The sequence below is a fragment of the Equus caballus genome, chromosome 3 (assembly GCF_041296265.1).
Source record: "Equus caballus isolate H_3958 breed thoroughbred chromosome 3, TB-T2T, whole genome shotgun sequence".
NCBI classification, from domain to species: Eukaryota; Metazoa; Chordata; class Mammalia; order Perissodactyla; family Equidae; genus Equus; species Equus caballus.
In genome coordinates, this window is record NC_091686.1 from 120,829,920 (window position 1) to 120,847,711 (window position 17,792).

Consider the following 17,792-nt stretch of genomic DNA (forward strand, 5'->3'; position numbering starts at 1 on the left):
GGCGCAGAGCGGCGGGCCGGGCCCCCGCGCGGGGGCGCGCGCGGGGCGCCTGCGCGATGCGGCGGGGCGACGGCGGCGGCGGCGGCGGCCGGGCCGGGCCCGAGGGCGCCTGCGTGCTGAGGCGGGACGCGGCCCGCCTGGCCGGCTCCGGCGGCGCCTGGGCGGGGCGGCGCGGTGGCGGCGGGCGCGGCGGCTGGCGCGGCGGCGGCCGGCGGTTGCCCGAGCGCGGCGGCGGGCCGGGGCGGCGGCGCGCTGTCGGCGGCGGCGGCGGCGGGCCCGGGCGGCGGGCGGGGGAAGATGGCGGAGCTCGGTAAGAAGTACTGCGTGTACTGCCTGGCCGAGGTGAGCCCGCTGCGCTTCCGCTGCACCGAGTGCCAGGACATCGAACTGTGCCCCGAGTGCTTCTCGGCCGGCGCCGAGATCGGCCACCACCGCCGCTACCACGGCTACCAGCTGGTGGACGGCGGGCGCTTCACGCTGTGGGGGCCCGAGGCCGAGGGCGGCTGGACCAGCCGCGAGGAGCAGCTGCTGCTGGACGCCATCGAGCAGTTCGGCTTCGGAAACTGGGTGAGCGGCCACGGCGGCTCTGCGCGGCCGGCGGGAGGGCCGCCCGGGGCTGCGTGCCCTCGTCGGTGAGGGCGAACGCGACCTGCACCTGCTCGCTCGGGCGCTGCACGGAGGGCCGGTGGGGCGGGGACTGTGAGCACTCCCGGTGTGTGCACGGGAAACCGAGCGCAGAGAGGGTAAGCTGCATGCCAAGGTCACACAGCCAGGAAGTAGCAAAGCGGGGGGTTGCACTGTGGCCTTCTGACAGCACAGCCGTTTTCCTAACCTTTAGGAGTACCTGAAATAGGTGGTTGCTGAGTGCAGACTTTGGCAAGACCGGCCTTACCTGAGCAGGAGTTGGCAGACATAGGCGGGGCAGCAGACTTGACCCGGAGCACTGAGGAAGCAGGTGGTTTTGCGTGGAGAGCGCGATGGTGAAGGCCAGACCAGCTTCACACGCCCTGCGCTTCTCTCGCCGTCTCTGATGCTTCCTCTGTGCTCAGGGCCGCTTGCTCGGTGGTGTTGCCTGTGCGTGTGCCCTGTGTCCCCTGCCAGGGACTTGTTTATCCTGGGGTCCCCACAACAGCCAGGACGTTGTCAGAGGCCTACTCAGTACCAAACAGGGGAGCGTGAACCAGGATGCATTGTCCTGGGCTTGCTCGCTCTCTCCATCAGAAGGTTTCTGCAGAGACGTTGATCTGAGAAGAGAAGGTGGGAGCTGGCCTGGTTACTTGGCCAGAGCGGGACAGTGTGCAGGGCTCCTGGAGGGAGGAGCGCGCTCGCCCTCTCCACCCTGAAGGGGAAGCTTTCATCTGCGTTAGAGGGGAAAACCTGGCCGTGTTCTGGTCCTTAACCACCAGAGATATGTGGCACCTCCAGGCATTATGAAAAGTAGGGAGAAGAGACAGGACCCCAGCTCCCTGATCTTTCCAGACCCTTCCACATGATGGTCCCCTACTCCCTGGACCTGTCTGTCATCGTGCTGCCACTTCTCTGGCAGCACTGCCTTCCCGCTGGGCTTACTGGTGGAAGACATTCCACACCTCTCCCCTCGGTCCCAAAGCGGTCCTGCTTTTATTTCCTTTTGCTTTCCTTTCCATAAAGTGAACCAGTCTTCAGGAATCAGGACCCATTCCGCAGCCCTGAGATCTTGATTCTCCCAGCTCCTTAGGGACCCAGCTCCCCTCGTGCCAGCATCGTGATCACCACCCTCCAGAAACCTCCATCTCACTTTGTCCCACAATGCTGTTCACTGGTGTGTACTGAGCATCTGCTCTGATGGTGAAGGACTCTGAAGGAAAGAAAGGCTTCGCCCTTGTCTTTAAGGGGCTTAAAGTGTTGTAATCATTTGGTCCTGAGCCTGCAGCTCTTCCCTGAGCTCCAGCCGTCAGTGTCAAACCTCTGCCTGACGTCCTCACTGCTCACCTTACGGACGTCTCCACTCTAGTGACCCAGATCTCTCGTCGCCTCACGCAGTCACTGAGGCCGCAAACTAAGAGCTATCCTCAGGTTCTTCCAGGTTCAGTCAGCAGCAGCCCTATCTTCCAGATCTTTCCAGATCTTAACTGCTTCTCACAACCTTAGTCCAGGCTGATGTTTATCTCTTGCTTTGACCACTTCTGGAGCCTCCCACCTGGTCTTGCTGCCTCATTCCTGTGCCCTGCAGCCCATTCCGTCCACCATAGTCACAGTGGTCTTTGAAGACACCTCACGTCGCATTGGCCTTCAGTGGCTCCCAGGTCTACTTAGATTAAAACTTCCCGGCCTGCAGGGCCTTACCGTGTTGACTGACTGAGGGGATCGCAGCTGCTACGCCCTTGATCATTTTTCATCTCTTCTGCCTAGAGTGCTCTTCCCCCCAGATTGTGGCTCGTGCCTGGCCTTTGTATGTACATAGCAGTACCCCAGAGACATTTCCCTTCCCCGCTGCACTCTGACAGCACTTATCTCTATGGGAGCAGCTAAAGGTAGCCGACGTGGACCGCGGGCGTTGCCGCGCGCCAGGCACTGTGTGACCTCCTCGTGCATTTCTCCTGAAATCCTCCCAGCAGCCCTGTGCAGCAGGTTTTGAACTGAATAGTTTGACTTCAGAGTTTGTGCTCCTAGCTGCACTGTCTACACTGCCTTCCGGGCAGCACTGTGAAAAATACACCAGAAACAAGCCCGGGGACTAAAATGTGTAGTGCGTTGGAAGAAGCATGGGGCTGGAAGGGGGCATTCTCTAAAGCCGGACTTTTCAAACTTTGCTGTGCATGTGACTCCCCTGGGGAGCTTGTTACATGCAGGTTCCAACTCAAAGCAGTCAGCACGCAGCTCTGTGAGGATGGGGCTGGAGGAGGGGCCTGGGCCTGGGCCTGGGCGCGGGGGACCTTCTTGCTGAGCGGTGGTGGGTCCGGGAGGCTAAAAGCCTGCGCGCTGAGCACACCTGGGGCACTGCCGGGCGCGCTGTGAGCGGGCGGCTCTCTGGCTCTCGAGCCGTGCTCTCGGGCTGGCTGCTCTGCCCCCTGGACTGCCGGTGCTTCATCGGAGGCTCTTCTGCAGCTCTGAGACGTGCAGACTCCAAATGCGTGCACACAGCGCTGTCCCACGTCTGCCATATGTAGCATGTGCCAGTTCTGGACGAGGCTCTTCCCATACGTATCTCCTGTGCTCGCCACAGCAGCCCCGTGGGGCAGGCTCTTAGTTGACAGCTGAAGAACAGCGACTCAGAACTTAAAGTACTTGTCCAGGCTGCCCCGGCCTTTCACGTCGTAAAGGCAGGGTTTAGATGCAGGCCTGTCTGGTTCCCAAGTCTGGGCCTTCACCTCTCGGTGTAAGAGCATTAACTGTTGAGGCTCAGAGCCTGGGAGCTTACTGCTGCAGCTGAAGGTGTGGCTGGGCTGCAAGGGCTTTTGGGAGGAGCTGAGTCCTGACTGGTTCAGCGGGCGGTTAGAGTGTGGGAGGGGAACGGGGAAGGTGCCGGTGCGCACAGGAGCCGGGTTTCCCAGGTTGGGTATGGAGCTTAGAGAAGGGCGGTCTGCGCATCGGGGACAGTGCTGTGGAGGAAGCTGAGACTGTTCATTCTAGTTTCTCAGATGGCACGTGCAACCTGTGACCTCAGGGTTGTACTGCTTTGTGTGGGGTTTGTGGGGAGGGAGCAATTTCAGGAGCCCTGGGGGAGAGGCTGTTGCTGAAGTGTGGGGCTGTTTGCTCACATTTTGTCCCAGGGCTCAGGCATGGGGACCGATGGGGTTGGACGTGTCTGAGGGATACTAACAGTGAGGCCAGGAGGGTTTGGGGACAAGCAGTGTGGCCAGGCTGCATGCCCATGTGTTTGATGATGAGCAGCAGAGAGGGTGAGTGGGAGATGCCTGTGATATGAGGCCAGGGTAGGGCTGGCAGGCGGACAGTGACCCACAGAGTCATATCACCAGGGCTATTGAGAGCCTCGAAGCAGCTCGTTACGTGGTGGGAGCTGTGCAGATTCAGTTGGAAGATGCAGATCCTGCTGGAGCGCAGACGCAGACGTAGACACACAGGTGAAATGCTTTATGACCATTAGAGACTGTGGTACGTGAGCCCTGCGTCTGTTGGTTGGTTTTGCCGGAGGAGATGAACAGTTTGAGGAAGACCCGAGTCCTTGGCAGATGGTGGTGAGGATGACTTCTGGGGGAAGGAAGCTTCCAACTAGCTTTGGAGGTAGATGTCGAAGAAAGTGCGTGCGGTTCCCTGTGGACTGTGCGGGGCCTTGTGTGTGGGTACGCACATTCAGGCGAGTTACTGGAGGCAGGTGGCATGCCGTGAATACAGAGGTCTGCTTCTGTAGCTGATAGACATCCAGAAGGCTGGGTAATACCAGATAAGTAGTACGCATTGCATTGTGCATTCATTCACTGATGCATTCATTCACCCAGACCCGTTATATGTCAGCCCCTGTGTCAGAGGCACAGAATGTCCCTCAGCATGTGGTTTGTGGTGAAAACATGGATAGAGTGAGACAGCTGCCTAACCGTGTATGGTGTTATATAGTCACGTGGAGTGCAGGACCTCCTGGTGTGGGACGGTCACGTGGAGCGCAGGGCCTCCTGGCGCAGGACGGTCATGTGGAGCTCGGGGCCTCCTGGTATGGGACGGTCACGTGGAACGCCAGGCCTTCTTGGGTGGAAAGGAGAGGAGAAGGCTTTCCGGGTGGAAGAATAGTGTGGCTAAGGGAGGTTTTTCACGTTGGAGGAGTCTGGTGTGTTCAGGAGCCGGGCAAAAGCCAGCTTGCCCGAAGTGGAGCATTTGGGTTGGGGGCAGGTGGGTAAGGTTGTGTGGGGTCACATTTTGAAGAGCCTTGAGCACCAGGCCATGAGGACATAATGGGATTTTGAACTGGTTCTGACTCAGTGGGCGCTGAGTGCGCGCCGACTGCCGGCCCGAAGCTGGGTGGATGCTTTGACATCCTCTCTCAGTCCTCCGCGCGCCCCCAGCCCCTCGTTTACCAGTGAGGAGGCGGCTTTGGGTGATGAAGGAACATGGCCGAGCTGGAATTGGGCCCAGGTCTTCTGACTCCATGCCTAGGACCATCTACTTCATTGCTTTCCTGACTGCGTGGCAGAATCAGCCGAGGGTTCCCAGGGACGCCACCCTGGGCCCTCTGAGTCGGCCTCTCTCTGGGTGAGTCCTGGAAGTAGTATTTACAGGAAGATTCCCGGGGAGTTGTGATGCAGTGGGTCCCCGGAGCCGCGTTTGGGGGCCGTGAGAACTGTCCCCTTCTCACCAAGGCAGGAGTCTCCTCTGTGTGGTGGTGGGTCTTCCCGGGAATAGTCGGTCCCATGAGCGTCCTGACAGCGTGGTGTTTTGGAATTGCCATTAAGGATGGGGTGGAGGAGGGAAAGCCTGGATAGAGCAGCCAGCTAGCATGAATGGGGTTCTGCAGAGCAGGGGTTCTCAAACTTCGGATCAGAGCACCCACGGGTCTGTTCAAACACAGGTCATGCCACCCACCACCCCGGGTTCTGAGTCAGTAGGTCTGGAGTGAGGCCTGAGAATGTGCATTTCTGACAGCTTCCCAGGGGGCACTGATGCTTCTGGCCCAGGGACCCCGCTTTAAGCACTGCTCATGTAGAGTAGGGCCTGCCACTCTAAAAACTGTTGAAATTTTTATTGTGGTAAAATACACATAACATCAAATTTACCACCTTAACCGTTTTTAAGAGTCCAGTTCAGTGGCATGAAGCACATTCACATTATTCTCCACCCGTCACCACCATCCATCTCCGGAACTTTTTCATCTTCCCAAAGAGAAACCCTGTCCCCATTAAACAACTCCCCGATCCCCTCCCCAGCCCCTGGCACCTGCTGTCCTGCTGTGTGTCTCTATGGATTCGATTACTCTAGGGACCTCCTATAAGTGAAACTCTACAGTGTCCTTTTGTGACCGGCTTATTTCTGAGCATGACATCCTCAGGGTTCGTCCGTGTGGTGGCGTGTGACAGGATTTCCTTCCTTTCTGGGGCTGAATGGTGCCCGTGTCTGTCTGTGTACCCTCCCACCCGCTGCTGTGCGCTGGCATGCCCCCGCTGGCTGTTGTGGACGCTGCTGCAGGAGCACAGGGGTGAGCATATCTGTGGGAGTGGCCGCTGTCAGCTCTCCTGGGGAAATGCCTAGAGGGGAGTTGCTGGGTCTGATTCTGTGGAGTTTTCGGAGGCCCGCTGTGCTGTTCTCCACAGCCAGGGGCTAGCTTTTCACAGCTCTTGCACAGGCAGCATTATCTGACCTGAGAAGCCGTAGTGGCCTCGGGGGGCGAGTCCCAGCTGCTGAAGTGTGAAGCGGGAGATCTCTGCGTGTGAAGCGGGAGATGTCTGCGCGAGTGTAGAGAGGAGGAGAGGGAGCCTAGGACTGAGGCTTACGGAGTTCCGTCTACACAAACCCAACTAACGGGAGCAGTGGCCAAGGGGAATAGGGCCCCTGGAATGGCCGAGGACCTGGAAGGACAGACAAAAAGCCAGCATTAGTCATTGCCCTCTCGTGTCAGTGGTGGCACCGAGGACCAGTGTGTTCTGCAGCAGAGGGCTCGGCTGGTGAGTGGGAAGGAACAGGGCAGGCAGGAGAGAGGGTGTGGATGCGGGGCGGGGCCGCCCAGGGCCAGCAGGTGTGCAGAGTCCGCCCGGCCCCTGCAGGGCAGGCAGGCTGTTCTCTCCACTTTGAAGATGACAGAAGGAGGCTAGAAGAGGAGTGAATGTACCCAAGGGCCCACCATGTGAGTGAGCTGGGGTTCCAGCCCAGGTGGGCTGTGCGAAGCCTGCCCCGGGAAGCCTGGGCCCGTGGGTCTCGAAGGCCAGTGTCTGAGGAGGCACCCTGAGGTGGTGGTGTTGGTGTGAGCGCTGGGGTCATGACAGCAGTGCAGAATGAGAGGCCGAGGGCCGAAGAAGGAGCAGGTGGATCTGTCAGGCCCGGGAGCCTGCGTCCAAAGCCCGTGTTTAGAATATTGGAGATGGTGTAAGGGGCGACTAGGAGATACATTGGGTCTGTCACAGCGCCGTCCCCTGGGAGGCCATGTGCCCAAGGGGGCTGGTGTGGACCCGCCCGGCTCTCCTACTCACATGGCTCTCACTTGCTCCTCACAGTGAGCTTTTGAGGTGGCCAGTGACAGGTCAGACGAGATTGTGCCCAGCTGGCGTGTGTCATGGAACTCACAAGAGACAGGCCCATCCCCTGGCGTGTTCAGTCAGCAGACCTCGCCTGAGCACCCTTAGGGGACCGGGCTGAAGTGAGCCACACAGGCTCCTTCCCGGGCCTGTGTCTGACGGCCTGGCAGGCACCCTGCACCTGCTTCCTCTTCTGCCCGGGCCCAGGCGCAGGCCCAAGACGCCCCGCACTCCTGCGCCCCTTACCTCCTCCTTTCCTTTGGGCCGGGATGATTTCTGCTTGCGTTTAGGGCACAGCATGTCCCTTGGATTCCTTGTTCCCTCCTGGCCCTGCAGGCCTCTGCTCCCCCTCTGCTGCCTTAGGGGCTGCCGCTGTGTCCCCTGCTGCTCCTGGGCTCTCGCCTCACAGGGCGGCCCTGCCCTTAGGCCCAGCTTCCCCGGGAGCAGGTTCATTTGGTGGGCCTTTGGGTTGCTTCTGTCCCTTTGGAGCTTCTTCCCTTGAAGAAAAAGGAAGCTGGAGCCCAGGCTCCCTCGGGAGATGCAGCGTGTGCCCCTCCCCGCAAGCCTGGCTCCCCAGCACCTGGGGATAAAGCTCTGCCCCCGGGCCTCGGCCGGCCTCGTGCTTCACCATCCAGGTGCTGCTGGTCGAGACAGGATGTGACAGGGTGATTGCAGTGGCATTCAGAAGGCTCCAAAGCGAACCCACCAGCCTGCACAGGAAGGAGGTTTTGTGAAGCTGAAGATAGTAGTTGTTTTCGTGAAGGTTCTAGTTTGTACAAGTTACTTCTCTGCACAGGGAAGAAGTAGGTACCAGAGTGTCCCTCACACGGATCCAGAGGTTAGAGTTGAGCCAGCCGAGTGAGAGACACGGCCGCGCTTCTGTGATGCGCTTGGTCTAGAAAGGAGAGTGGAAGCCCCATGTGCTGGCCTTGCCCTGCCTTTTAAAGGCTCAGGAAGCTTCTGGGGGCAAAGACTCCTCTCTGTGTGCTGCATCACTGCCCCGCGAGAGGCAGTGTGGTGACAGGGCCGTGCGCACTGGGGTGAGACTGCCTGCCTTGGAAAGGGCTCAGCCTCCCCTGGCCTGTGCCCTCGGGGCAGCTGAGCCTAAAGTTTATTCTCCTCCTCTGTCAGATGTGCGAATTGATAGGAGGATGAAATGAGATGTTATCTGTAAGAGTGCTTACATGTTAACTGTTACCATGATGATGATTCAGATTTTTATTTTATCCTGACAAAGAAGAGTGATTTTACCCCTTTAAGAGGAGTGATTACAGATTAAGAAGCAGAAGTTGAAAGCTAGTAAGTGAGCCAGCATCTGAACCCAGCCCGGGGCTCACTGAAGGCTTCCTGGAGGAGATGGCCTGGGTCTTGAGGGATAAAAACAAGTTGTGGAAGTGAAGCTCACAGCTTCTTAGTAGTCCTAATTGCCACCGTTGGTGGAGTGCAAACTGTGCCTGACACCGGCCTGAGCACGCTACATGTCACCTCGTTTCATCCTCGTCACCGTCCTGCGAGGTCGGCAGCGTTACTCCCTCCATAATCCAGATGAGGAGACCGAGGCACAGAGAGCTGAAGGAATTTGTCCAAGTTCCACAGCTAATAAGGGGTGGAGCCAGAGTGGAGCCCCGAAGCCTGGCCCCAGAGTCCGAGCAGGTAGAGAAAGGGGCGTTTCCAGCAGGTGGGTGGTGTCTGGCTGGGGCCGAGGACAGATCTGAAAGGGCCTTGCAAAGCACACTGAGGAGTTTGGCTGACCCTGACGTTGTGCTGCCCAGACCTTCAGAGTCCGCAGACCAGTCCTAGTGAAAGGAAGTGTTTCGAAAGCTGACATAGAGGTGCTGACTCCGAGTTTGCCAAGTAAGGGTATTCATGTGTCTAAAGATCCAGTTAATAATCTGTCACCATTTCACGAAAAGAAAGGTTATCTCATTGCTCCCCAGATAGGAAGGACATTATCTTGGGATGACGGCCCCTCCTTTAAATGGAAAATTTAGCTTTCAGGAAAACCCCTACGTCTCATGTTTTTCGATCTCACCCTTGATCATGAGCCAGCCGTGTCTGAGAGGCGGTGGATTCGCCGATGGGAGCCTCTAAAGGGTTGTCCTCTGCGGGAGTGACCCCACTGGGGTTGCGTTTGTCTGGAGGTGAGTGGCAGAGCAGCCAGCAGGAGTGTGCGAGCCCGAGCATGGGGAGAGAAACCCTGTGTGAGCTCCATAGGCGGGAGCTGGCTGACCCGCACTGCCAACAGTTTCTCAGGACTCCTCTCTTCCTTTCCTTGCTCAGGTCCTGGAGGCCATCAAGAGTGAGCCATGAACAGGCCAGAAAGAGGCTAGACCAGCCCTAGAACCCAGTGGAGGCATCACTCACTGGCTTGCTTACTGGCTGCTGGAGAGGCAGCATCCTGACCTGAGTCTGGGATCTGGGAAAGTAGACCTGTCGGGCCCAGTTCCGTGTCTTAAAGGCACGTTCTCCTTTATTCTTTTTTATTTTTGTTTTTTCAGATTGGCCCTGAGCGAAATCTGTTGCCAATCTTTTTTTTTCCTTCTGCTCAAAGCCCCCCAGTACATAGTTGTATATCCTAGTTGGCTCTGCTCTGTGGGATGCCGCCTCAGCCTGGCTTGATGAGCGGTGCTAGGTCTGCGCCCAGGATCTGAACTGGCGAGACCCTGGGCCGCCAAAACGGAGCACACAAACTTAACCACTCGGCCACAGGGCTGGTCTCTCCTTTGTTTTTCAAAGGACTTTAAGGAGGCAGCATACCTATCTCTCCTTATCTTTTCCCAAAGATGGGAGTTTTGTTTTGTTTTTTTTTAAAATGTAAGCATAAAGGAAGAAAAACCTGGAATTCTGTTTCCACAGACTTTGGGCTACTGACCATGTGTTACGTGTGCTGTGGTGGGGAAAAACCAGTTTCAGTATACAGCTGTGTTCCTTGTTTGATTTTAGTTGTGCTTGAGTTGAACTTTCTCTGCAAATCTTGTGCCCTAAACCCCTTTGTGTTGCTTCTGCCTGCCCACCCATCCACCCCACCTATCCATCCATCCACCCACCCATCCATCCATCCAGCCAGCCAGCCTTCTGTCCGTCTATCCATCCATCCTTCTGTTCATCCTTCTCTTCATCCATCCATCCATCCTTCAGTCCATCCATCCATTTGTCCATCCACCTGTCCATCCATCTGGATTAAGCAAAACTTTGACCTTGAACATAGGAGAGAACGAACTGCCCTGCCAGTCACTCTGCTGCTGTCATATGTGATGCTGTAATGCAGTGACAGGACAGTTCTTTCACTGGCAGAAGGTAGGCAAGTCTCGCGTGACCACTGACCTGTGAAGATTGGAGAAAACATTTAGAATGTGACGGGCAGAATGCTGGCATGTGGCAGGAGTTCAGGAGCTGTTGCTGTTTTTAATCAACTTTTTGAACATGTTCCTTTCTATATAATTTAGCTTCGCTGAACCTGTCTGCCCTCTGTGGACTCTTGTTAGAATCAGAGAGCTATGTCACTGCTCTCGTTTAGACTGCTTGGTATGACCCTTTCTCTCAGTTTCAAAGTCCTTGAGAATTAGGGTCTCATGTGTTTTCCTGGGCTTTTCTCACTGATCATTCAACTAATATGGTGGCCCTGAGGAACGATTCTCTTTCAGCAGGAGCTGACAGTCACTGGCTCTTCTAGCGATGGCCTTTGAGCTGTCCTTAGGCAGTGGCTCGGGTTGATTGATGATGGGGGGGTGACAAGGCTCCTCTGATTTGTGGCTTGATAAATACCCACAACCTGGGTCCAGCTGAGAGCCAGAGCCCCTCTTTGTTACCTAAAGAGGACCCGGACGACCGAGGTGGCAGCGCAGTGCCCACACTGGCTGACCTGCCTGCCTGGCCCTGAGAGTGAACGAGCATGTGGCCACGGAACACTGAGCGGGGAGGGTGGAGGCTCCGTGCGCTGGCCCACTGCTCCAAGCCTGCCTTGCTGCCTCCGTCCTCTGCTCTCTGTTCCAGAGTGCTGAAGCTGACGGAAATGAATAAAAACACCAACAAACAGATCAATATCAGTTTGATCAGATGCAACTCTATTACTCAGAATCCTTCCAGGATTTAAATTTTATCTAAAATGTGGTGCACTGAGCAGCTGAAGCTTTACAGAGGGCAGGTTGCTGAGGTTCTGGTGAACAGCAGACCTTTGTTGGGAGGGCAGCTGGCGCTCCCTGTGCACTCGCCGGGGAGGCTCTCACTGCAGGTCTTCTAACTGGGCCAGGGATGGGGCCAAGGCCTGGGGCCCAAATTCCTAACCATGCAACCGTGGGTTTGCAACCTAGCCCCTTCGAGCCTCTGGAGAAGCGGCCGCCCGCTCCCCCGCCTGGGAGGCTGCCCGAGACTTGACTGAATCTGTATCGGCTGTGGCCTTGGACAGGGCATTGGTGGCGGGTGCAGATGCCATTGTGCAAGGCTCGCAGTGCCTCTGGCTGCCCGCCCTGCGCTGGAAGCTCAGACTAGGCGCGGGTGGGCCATTTCCGCTCTCCAGACACCTGGTGAGCACGTCCTTTCCTCCCGAAAGGGCCATGTCGGAGACGGTATTTTTCCAGCATAGCTCATCGGGGGCTTCCTGGCCGCAAGGTGGGGTGTGTGGAAGAGCATTACTGCTCCCCAGCGCCTCACTGGCTGTCCGTGGGGGCTGCTGTTGGGCCCCTCACTTAGAGCCCACCCCAGTGTGAAAAGCCTTCCCACATGCATTTTGATTGTGCTCTGGGCAGATGTCGGGGCAGGGGGCAGACTCCTGCTCCTTCCCTGGAAGGGACTCGAGGCTCAGAGACGGGAAGTGGCGAGCCTGGGCCACCTGGAGTGGCAGCTGATGCTGAGGACAGTTGTGACTTGGTTTTGTTCTGGATTTTTTTGGACAAAATGCTTCCTGGGGAAATAAAATGAAAAGATTTGATGCTCATAGTAATTTTTTAAAGAAGAAATCATGTAAATAACTCATCCCCATAAGATGAGAATCTAGTTTTAGTTCTAATCTTCCCTTTTCTCTTTGCGGTTCTCAGAAAGAGGCCTCGCTTTTTGGTCCCAGCATTGCCTTCTTGGGTCTCGTGCTGTTAACCCCGTCCTCAGCACTCCGGCACCTCTGGGAAGCACACATCTGCTCCGTGCGCCCGAGATGAAGCCCGGTGTGCAGGGCTGGTCACTGCTTCCCTCCCCCAGTGCCCAGTTGGTTATTAGAATGGATTGGCTCCTTTCATAGGTTCCAGTTTGGCCTTCGGGGGTGCAGAGGCCATCCCGATCGGGCAGGGGTGAGCGTTGCTGGGGCAGAAGGCAGCTTGTGCTGCGCCCTGGCAGCTGCCAGAGGCCGAGAGCAGAGTGAAGGGGCGAGTGGAAGCTGGGGGTGGGGTGCTGAGTGGCTGCTGGTGAATGAGTGCGCATTTCAGGCATTACTTTCTGAAGTGGCTTTAGCGGTTGACTTGAAGGAAGAGGCCTCTCGGCAGAAGGAAAGGATTGAGGGAGTTGTACAATTTCCTCCCGTTAATAACCCTCGTGTTCACGTTACCTTGTAGGAGTGAGCGCTTGTAGCCCGTGGCAGATTTTCAGCTAGCTCCCTAACTGTGGAGGCCGTCATAAATGAAGTCCCCCCACCCCTTAAAAGGCGCTTTCCTAGTCATCTGCCTGGCCACCTAGGAAAGGGACAGGCCGAGGCCCTTTCTGTGTGGGGAGGCAGGCAGCACGGTAGACAGGGGTCTCTCCTGTAGTTAGGAGACCTGGGCTGTGAACTCCGATGACTCTCCTGTCTGTGAATGGAGAGGTTGGACTGCGCTCTGTGGCCCTGCCCACCTGTGTCCCGTTACACTCAGACAGACAGCCGCCCCCAGTCCCAGGTTTGTGGTGGTACAAAATGGCCAATACCAGGCGGACTCTGCTCGTCCTATTTAAGGAACGAGGAGAACAAAGTCCAGACCTCAGACATCGGTTCTGGTCTCAGCTGCGCCGCCAGCTCATGCCATGACCCCAGCGAGTTTGCACCTCTCTGGATCTTCGCTTTCTCATGTACAGAATCACCGAAGGTTCCTTCTAGCATTGACATCCAGGTGATAAACCCAGCCCAAGAGAACATGCCATCGAGTGTCTTAGGAGGGGGGTAATGATGTCTATAGGAGGTAGTCCGCGTAAACCTTTGCAGAAATAGTAAGGGAATTTGCCTGACCCTGAGTGTGACACTCTGACTTTGGAAATAACTTCTGACCGTTGTCGTTGTAGGAAGATATGGCTGCTCACGTTGGGGCTTCCCGGACTCCCCAGGAAGTGATGGAGCATTATGTAAGCATGTACATCCACGGAAACCTGGGGAAAGCCTGCATCCCTGACACCATCCCCAATCGGGTGACAGACCACACCTGCCCCAGTGGAGGCCCCCTCTCTCCCAGCCTCACTACCCCCTTGCCTCCCCTAGACATCTCGGTGGCCGAGCAGCAGCAGCTGGGCTACATGCCGCTGCGGGACGACTATGAGATCGAGTATGACCAGGACGCCGAGACGCTCATCAGCGGGCTCTCGGTGAACTACGACGATGACGACGTGGAGATCGAGCTGAAGCGTGCCCACGTGGACATGTACGTGCGGAAGCTCAAGGAGAGGCAGAGGCGGAAGAACATCGCCCGTGACTACAACCTGGTGCCGGCCTTTCTGGGGAAGGACAAGAAGGAGAAGGAGAAGACGGCCAAGCGCAAGATCACCAAGGAGGAGAAGGAGCTGCGGCTGAAGCTGAGGCCGCTCTACCAGTTCATGTCCTGTAAGGAGTTTGATGACTTGTTTGAAAACATGCACAAAGAGAAGATGCTGCGGGCAAAAATCAGAGAATTGCAGAGGTACCGGCGCAACGGAATCACGAAGATGGAAGAGTCGGCAGAGTACGAGGCGGCCAGGCATAAGCGCGAGAAGCGGAAGGAGAACAAAACCACCGCGGGCTCCAAGAGGGGGAAGGAGGACGGCAAAGAGAGCGAGTTTGCCGCCATCGAGAACCTTCCTGGCTTTGAGCTCTTGTCGGACCGCGAGAAGGTACTCTGCAGCTCTTTAAATTTGAGTCCCGCTCGCTATGTGACTGTGAAGACCATTATCATTAAAGACCACCTCCAGAAGCGACAAGGGATTCCCTCCAAAAGTCGCCTTCCGAGTTATCTGGACAAAGTCCTCAAGAAAAGGATTCTGACCTTCCTCACGGAAAGCGGCTGGATATCCAGGGATGCTTCCTGAAGCCGAGTCTCCCTGAAGCTGGAATGATGCTAAAACAGCTTGTGAGCCAAAAGGACTTGGGGGGCGGGGGGACAGGAAATGCTTTTTTTCCCTATTATTGCTCTTTTTAAAACAAATTTGGGTTCCCTTTTTAGGATATAAATTCTCTTCATGGTCCTCTGAAAGAAGCAATAGTAACAATCTTATATTGGATCGTGGGGGAAACAAATATGTGTGTATTTTAACTTAGTTCTAAAGGTAATTCTTTAAGATGACGATTTGCCCTTATGTGTTCAGTTGGGAGAATATTATGAGATTGGCTATTTCCTTCTCTGAGTTTCTTCCCTTTGGTACACAACAATTGTGCTGTGGGTAAAAGGAACAACTTTCCCTGCTGGGCCTGCCAGCTGCCAGCTTTCCCCTGTGACACAAGCTCTAGCTGGTTGCCGGGGGTCCCCTGGGGACACAGCCAAAACACGTGGCACTTTAGATGGGGGCCGGGCAGGGCAGGTGGGAAGTGAGGCCCAGGGACAGGGTGTCTTCCTTAGGAAATTTAGAGGAAGAAGCCGGTGCTGAGCAGTGACCGGATGAGCCTCCCCTCGCTGTCGGCAGGAGGGGAGTCTGCGCCCTCGCCTTATTTCCTGTGGGCAGAGCCCGCTGGCTCGCTTTGGGAAAGAGCAGTGCCCGGCAGGCTCCCTGGCGTCCCAAGGGGTGCTCTGGGGGGACACAGGAAGACTAGCATAGACTGCCAGAACCCTGAGCCAGCTCTCCTAGGGGGGCTGCTTCTCACTGCTGATTACTTGCAGTACATTTTTTTGGGAAGAACGTTTTAGAAAGTTCAAGGCTGAGAGCTGTGAGATCTGGCATTAGCTGCCTCCGGCATTTTCATCACAGTTGCAAGTACCTTTTTCACTGAACTCTGACCATGCTAGCCTGGCTAAGCGTCTGTCTTCAGGTGGTGTCGCGCTCTGCAGACCAGCCAGGGAGAGCAGGTGGCTCCTGAGCAGGCTCCCGCAGAGCAGAAGGGAGGGGCCTCGAGGCCGTGCGCTGCTCTCTGGCTCACGTCTTGGACGTCTCGGCCGTGGCTTCTGCCCAGCCCTACCCAGAAGTTTTTCCAGGGGCCCTGTTTCACGGACGTACACGGTACCTTCCTTCTGGAACTTGAGGAAGTCCTTTGTCTTCCGGCTGCCCAGGGTTCTCCTGTCCGAGACCCTGCTTAGAGTCGGCGGAGTGACCGCAGACCCAGCGCTCCATGCCCCCAGGAGCTAGTCCTGCTGCTCCTGTCCCCACAGCCACCAAGAGACTGTTTACCTCCCAGTGTTGGGGCTTGAAGTTACATTAAAGCGAAGTTATTTGAAAGGAAAAAAACCTCATTGTTTCCAAGGATGACTTACTTACGGTGCCTTTTCTTTTTACATCCTTCTGTCCCCTTGGGTAGACTTTTCAGCATTAAACATTTCAAATACGTTGTATATGGCTTTAGTTGTAAAATACATTGCATGCTGGCAGAGAAGCGCTCCCCGTTAACTCAGCCTGGGACTTCTCTCTGACAATAGACAATTGTGAGCAGTGGTACTACTCCTGAGGGCCGCCTCCACATTGTCCCCTGCAGGACAACTACGGCTGACAGAGCGCCGCTGCTGTCTACCACTGAGCAGTGAGGGAGATGGTGCTAAGTTTTTACAGGTATCTTAGCCAGTGCTGCTCACCTGGGGCTCCTGGACCAGCAGCGCCAGCATGCCCCGCGCACCGGCTGGCAGCGCCCTTGGGCCTCCCCCAGTCCTCCAGAAGCTCGGGGGCGGGGCTGGGGGAGCTGTTTCCACAGGCCTTCCGAGACTGGACGCGAGCTGCAGTCGGAGAGCCACTGGCGTCAGCTCCTCGGAATGAAATCACCACCGATTTTCTACATCAGATTCCTAGTTTGGTGAGGTTTTAAATTTAGTCTTATTTTTATATAAAATGATTGCCAGACTTTCATTAAGCTTAAGAAGCAAAAGGTCCCTGTAAATGTGCGTGGCTCAGGCCAAGAGCTGTCAAATGAAAACCTTTGTGCTTAAGCAGGTTTTTAGTATGTATATCTTTTTGATGGTATGAAGAATTTATTTAGGCTTGACTGTTTAAAACACCATAATGAATGTATAATTAATTTATGTTAAAGTATTAACACTTTGTTACAAGGGAAAGGTAATCTTATGCTCAGTTGCCTCGTACCCATCAATTCCAGCTGTTAGGGTCACATTAGCTCTTACCTCTGCTGTTAGCTCAGAGCCTTTACATTTCTGCATTTAATTCTCATGATAAGTTAGTCACCAGAATCTCATGGAATTAGGTCTTTTCGAAATTAAAACTGTAACTTTGTGTCAAGTTCGGTAATTCAGCTATTCAAAATAATGCTCTCTGGATGGCCCACATTCCAGGAATGTATTAAACCGAAACTGACCACCGCTGTTACTCCCCTTTTACACATTAAACAAGTTGAGAACAAAACAGCGTCGCGCTTGCTTCTTACCACCTGCCCCTCGAGCCTTGGACGACTTCTCAGAGCCACGTATGGTGTGAGCCAGCTTTCAAAAACAGGATGGGGACAGCGTGCGATGTCTTAGCTGAGCACTTTGGTGTCAAACCAGTTTCCCCTCTAAACTATTAGCTAAAACTGCCTTCTGTTAAGCAGAAAACGTTTCACGCCAGCCCTCCTTCCCGGAAAGAGCGCCAGGCCCAGAGAACGGTGTGTCGTCCTGGCGCTGGGCTGCGCAGGTCTATCGACTGTGTATGCTGGACAGCGTATCCAGGATGCAGTCAGCAAAACCCAAAACTTGACCAGAGTGCAGTTAACAGGCCTAATTTCCAGCATAAGTGTGAACAATGTTTTCCTACTGGCGGTGACTGAGACTGCAGTAAAGCAGTCACTGCCACATGCCGCTGCCCTGTCTCGGCCTTAGGGCCTTTTAGCAGCTGCGGCTCGGCTCTGGCTGAAGTGGGAGGGGACTGCATACTGCCAGAAAGTAGTGTGAACTCAGCCCTCAGCCTAGACGATGGCGGGGGGGGGGGGGGGGGGGGGGGGGGGGGCGGGAAATGCTCTCCTCGCAGCTGCACAGTACAGAAGCAGAACTGTAGGTCCCGGTCGGCCGTTTCCTCAGTATACTATGCTGCCTTTAGTTCTGGGTATGTCTTTCACCAAATAGTCTAAGGCAGCTTCAAGGAGAATCCAAGGAATGGATTCACGAGTACTGACCTTCGATCCTAGAGGCCCCGCTCGGAAGCAAAGGCAGTGGAAGGCGGCTTTTCCCTCGTGTCTAACAGATACCTCACCACTCACCTTCCCCCGACGCACCCGAGGGAGGGAGGTCACGCGCGTGCAGGAGCTGGCTTCTGCAGGCGCCTGTGTGCTTGCTGCAGCTCCTGAGGGGCTGCGGTCCCCTCCATGGT

General features: G+C 55.8%; 1 protein-coding gene across 1 annotated transcript; it reads left to right on the top strand.

Moving 5' to 3' along the window:
- The first annotated feature begins 223 nt into the window (after positions 1–223).
- On the top strand, positions 224–16,853 carry TADA2B (transcriptional adaptor 2B). Its single transcript, XM_001499994.6, has 2 exons — positions 224–567; positions 13,395–16,853. The coding sequence occupies exons 1-2, from the start codon at positions 298–300 to the stop codon at positions 14,385–14,387; spliced, it is 1,263 nt and encodes a 420-aa protein (XP_001500044.3). The 5' UTR covers positions 224–297; the 3' UTR covers positions 14,388–16,853.
- The last annotated feature ends 939 nt before the right edge of the window (positions 16,854–17,792 follow it).